At 39.0% G+C, this 4,797-nt stretch overlaps 1 protein-coding gene across 1 annotated transcript in view; it reads right to left on the bottom strand.

Annotated features, from left to right (window-relative positions):
- Positions 1–2,133: 2,133 nt before the first annotated feature.
- Positions 2,134–4,797, bottom strand: part of LOC105618865 — a 44,480-nt gene continuing 41,816 nt past the window's right edge. The window contains exon 7 of the mRNA XM_012200399.1: positions 2,134–2,922. Coding sequence (XP_012055789.1) covers positions 2,134–2,922 — 789 coding nt within the window. The remainder of the gene's footprint in view (positions 2,923–4,797) is intronic.

Genomic DNA, 4,797 nt, shown 5'->3' with positions numbered 1-4,797 from the left:
GATTCTGTAGGATGAGACAATTACTCACTTCTATTATTATTCTCTCTCTCTCTCTCTCTCTCTCTCTCTCTCTCTCTCTCTCGCTCGCTCGCTCGCTCGTTCGCTCTCTCCTTTCTCCTTCTTTTTCTAATATATAGAGATATCCTCGATATCCCGTGATAGAACTCTGAATGAGTTTTTATATCTCTTCTCTCTCGTATTTACGCGCAATCATATATTCATTATTAACTATTTACAAGAGTTTCTTGGCTACTATGGCCGTATTTGATATGGATAATTATCTATGTTAATCGTAATAATAAGGATAATACCAATGATAAAGACGGCAGTGATGAGTACTCGTCTTTTAATCTTAAAAATGCAAAGAATATCATAGATTAGATCTTAAAACAAATTCCGATGTGTGACGTGTACAAACTTTTTATGGAAAGTTTGATGACAATTTCCATGAATACAGCCTTTTATTTTTATTTACAAGGATAAGCTTGCTGTCTTGTTTCTTCTACTCTCTCTCGGAAATAAAATTCGACTTTCCCACTGGACTGACATCGTTTATCAAGTTGCACATTCGTAATTCACATTTATTGCTAAATCCGCTTATCTTCATTCAAATATATGTATAAAATATTTGCACTCAAAGTATGTCTTATTTAAGTAAAATTCAAATTCAGACAATCTAGAGTTCAGCGTTAAATATGAGCTACGAGTGTGAATTTTCGACGGAATTGTGACAAAAATATAAAAAGAGGAACAATAATTTTCGCCATTGAAGATATGCAATTTAATAAAAATTGCTTTTCGGCAAATGTGAATTAGGATTTTGGATTATCTGTATTCGACTTAGGATCGATTCCTAAGATTAATAAATGTTGTTTTATTGTTGGTAATATTAATTCAGAACAATAAACTTTCATGACATTGTTCAGTAATGACAGTGAAATATTACATTAAAGATATTTGTAAAGACTGATTGTTACATAATATTTTTGATCGTCTCAAAAATATATTTTACACATATTGTCCAATGCTGATTTTATTTAAAAGGATAAAAAATACGAGATAAAAATAATTTTAGCTGTCTCGTAATGAAAAATTATAGAAAGAAGAGAAATGGAAAAATGAACACTGTTGCTGAGCTAAATAACTGAATATTTGCATGTTGATTAATTAATATTTATATTTTGTGACCTATAAATATTACACAAAAAATTAAAAAATATATTTAACATATCAACATGATGATACGAAATATTTTCTGGAATAAAATTGAAATTGTGGTTAAAGAGAAAATTTTTTCTCTTCCAAAACAAGTTTATAATCTGTAAGTGAATTCATTAATGAAAAGATGACGTTTTCTTTATTAATAAATTTACAAAATAGCAATAAAAGTTAATTAGTTAAATAATATTTTGTAAAATTTTCTTTTTCATCTGTACAATGATGTTGATGAATGAAATTACATACTCGAAATTAAATATCGTGTATCTTGTAAATTACTAATTTTTCCATTTCACCATAATCTTTATGTATAGAACAATATATGAAAGTCGCTCGCCTAGAAAAATACTATTACAGAAATTAATTTAAGTAAAAAGGACATAATATATAATATATAATTTTATTTAAAAAATTACGCTTTGCTATAGATAAAAGAGATATTTCCCGCACAAATACTGTGAGATTCATCCTGTATATTTTTATAGTTTGTTTCTCAACTTTATTCGCATGTGCACGTGCGTTGTCTGAGAAAATTCTTTGAAACAATTATAAAATGATATCAAATTAAAATTAGATCACCATGAACATTATTGTTTTTTTAAGTTTAGTGAGATACATACGCGAGATTGTTGGTATTAGCTAATATCTGTCGTCACAATCCATTCCGGATGCAGAAAGTTTGTGTGACTAATTCGCGCAATGGTTCGAATTATCATACCCATCAAGTCTGAAGCATATCTACTGTTGTTTTGGCGAAGTCCCTCTCCTGTATGATCAATTGTCGTCGGAATCCAGATTACCATTGATCTCGTGACAAATCGCCGTGTTCAGTCGCCAATGATAGGGCATCGAGGTGCCGGCCGTGCTCGCGGTTTCCTGACCCCGCTGAAAGATCCCGGAGGACCTGCTGGACCGCTATACTAATGGCGGATATTTCTGATCAGGCAGCACGTAACCGGCATCATCACCCGACGCGGCGGCAGCAGCAGCGACGGCAGCAGCAGCCGCTATATCGTTGCTAGTAGCTTGCGTCTGACTAGTCACTGGATTCAGGTGATGACTAGTCAGATGTGACATGGACGGGGTGAGCGTCATATTAGGATGATATTGCGGATGATGATAGTTAGTCTGCGGGCTATGGTGCATGTGGGGGATCTGAGCCTGATAATAATCGCCACCGTATACGCTCGAGGTTTGAGCGTAAGCATTGTAACCTTGACCGGCATATTGGCTGTGGTTCACAGAAGCGGACCCTGCCGAGCTCCAACCGAAGCTGTAAGTCTCACCATGATGAATTTGATTCATCGCACTTGGATAGGACGATGGCTGCAGTTGGTTGGAGCTCGGTGTCAGCGGCGGCGACGGGGTCGTTAGATTGCTGTTGGCCCCGCTGCCACCGGTTGGCGTCGTTCCAACATTTCGAGGATACGTCGATTGAGTCGACAGGAGCGGGGTCGACAAAGGTGAGTTTCCTGCTACTGGTGCGTCCCTACCTTGCACCGGTGAATCTGGAGAAGATCGCCTACTAGGTGTCGTCGACGAGCTCGTCGATATCCTGCTTCCGGTGCTGCTGTTGCTGTGATTCTGATTTGATCTGGGTGAACCCTTCGATGGAGGGGTCTGCTGTTGCTGTTGCTGCTGCTGCTGCTGTTGATGTTGTTGTAATTGTTGTCTGCATTTGGCTCGACGATTCTTGAACCAAACCTGAAACAAAAAACCGCAAAGATGCTATGAAATTATGAACGAGTTTATGAACACAATTATCAGCGATTTTTAAGATATCTTTATAATATTTTATTATTTTATGGATATCCAAAAACATCGTAGTTTGAAATTAATTAAATTCCCCGATAACTATCATACGATATCGGCACACATTTCAACAAAGTACAAAGTCTCCAACAGAAGCAGCAGCCCCAGGGATTGTCGAAGAGGAAAGATGTCCCAGTGTCCCGCTACGAGAGACGAGACCGATCGAATGGGGAGTTAATCGGTGCAATGGGAAAGTAATCGCGGGCGAGCGGGCGTAACATTTCATTAAATCGCAACAATAACAAGGATCCGAAGGGAGGAGCCGTACGGGGGAGCGCGTGTACGAGCGCGACGTCCCGTCACGCGTGTATTGGAGCATCCCCTGGGATCCTCGGTGGCCACGGTGTTCGCCGGAACGCATGCGCGAATCAGAGCTCGTCGTAGGGTTGTTTTCATCCCTGAGATCGAATAGTTTGGTTTTGCTTGTATGTACGCGAGTAGAGTGCGCGTATATATATCTTGTGCGTGAACGCAGGACACGCGCACACGTATAAACTTTTCGTCCATAGTTACACATTACGATTACAAACGGGACACGTATACACATATACGCATGACTATCTGAAAGATGCGCACATCTACGTAGGTTTTTCTCTCCGGAAAAGGAACGATAGAGAAACCAGAGAGAGGGGACAAAAAGCAACCCCTCGTAGGCCGCAAGCTCGCGAATGCGTTGTGATTTACCCCTCCTTCCCTTCGCCTTCTTCGTCCCCCGTAATACTCCCCCTCACGTAACCCCCTATAATCCTGTAGGGGCACAATGTGGCCAGGGGTGCGATCCTATGAATCTATGCCCGCGCCTTTAAAAGCAGGACCCGTCGTCGTTGTTGTTATTATCGGCGGCATTGTAACAGTTGTTACAGAGAGCGCGAATCACTGAAGCGTATGAGGTATGAGGGATTTTGAGCTGCACGCCCGTGCATATTCGCCGATCGAGACAGAAGCCACGCGCAATCCTTTCGTCTTTTATCTTGAAACGTGTCGAAATAATAAACGGAAACTTTAATCGCTCACCGAGCCATCTCATATACTGTTTATATTAGAAAAATATTCTGTCAACAATGGATTATTGAGATATTAATATGGAAATATATTCAAAACAATATATACAATATATATATATATATATTCGCAAAAGACTCATATTTTTTGTTGAACATACATATTAAAAAAATATGTATATATAAAACACACTCATATATATGAATATATGTATATACAAGAAATATTATCCTTCCATATAAAGAATTACTGCAATTTCTGTAAATATTATTTATTTAATTCTGGAAGTCTAATTACTTTTTACGTGTCACATTTAATCCATAACAATTAGAATAAAATTTCATATTTTTTCGATACATCAAAATCGGAAAGTATTATACATGAGCCAATTCTAAGACTATAATTGCTCGTCTCCAAGTTGTTCTCCTATTTGTTTGGTTTCTACTTCGCCTTGACGGCAGATCCTCATTTCGCAAAAGTCATCTTCCCTATCGCGCAATAGGGTGCTGAAATCTGTTAGGCGCGATATTCGCGGATATTGCGTATCAACGCGAACGAAACGAGCCTCCGAGAGGGCGAGAAAGACGAATCTATGTCGCGGTTGGCGCAACAGACAGAGAACGATCCCATTATAGCAGTATGTTTGCACAACGACACCCCCTTCAGAAGCGGTGAGTGAGTGAGTGAGTGAGTGAGTGAGTGAGTGAGTGAGTGAGTGAGGAGAGAGAGAGAGAGAGAAAGAGAGAGAGAGAGAGAGAGAGAGAG

This window comes from Atta cephalotes (assembly GCF_000143395.1).
Source record: "Atta cephalotes unplaced genomic scaffold scaffold00018, whole genome shotgun sequence".
NCBI classification, from domain to species: Eukaryota; Metazoa; Arthropoda; class Insecta; order Hymenoptera; family Formicidae; genus Atta; species Atta cephalotes.
This window is presented reverse-complemented; position numbering and strand designations above follow the sequence as displayed.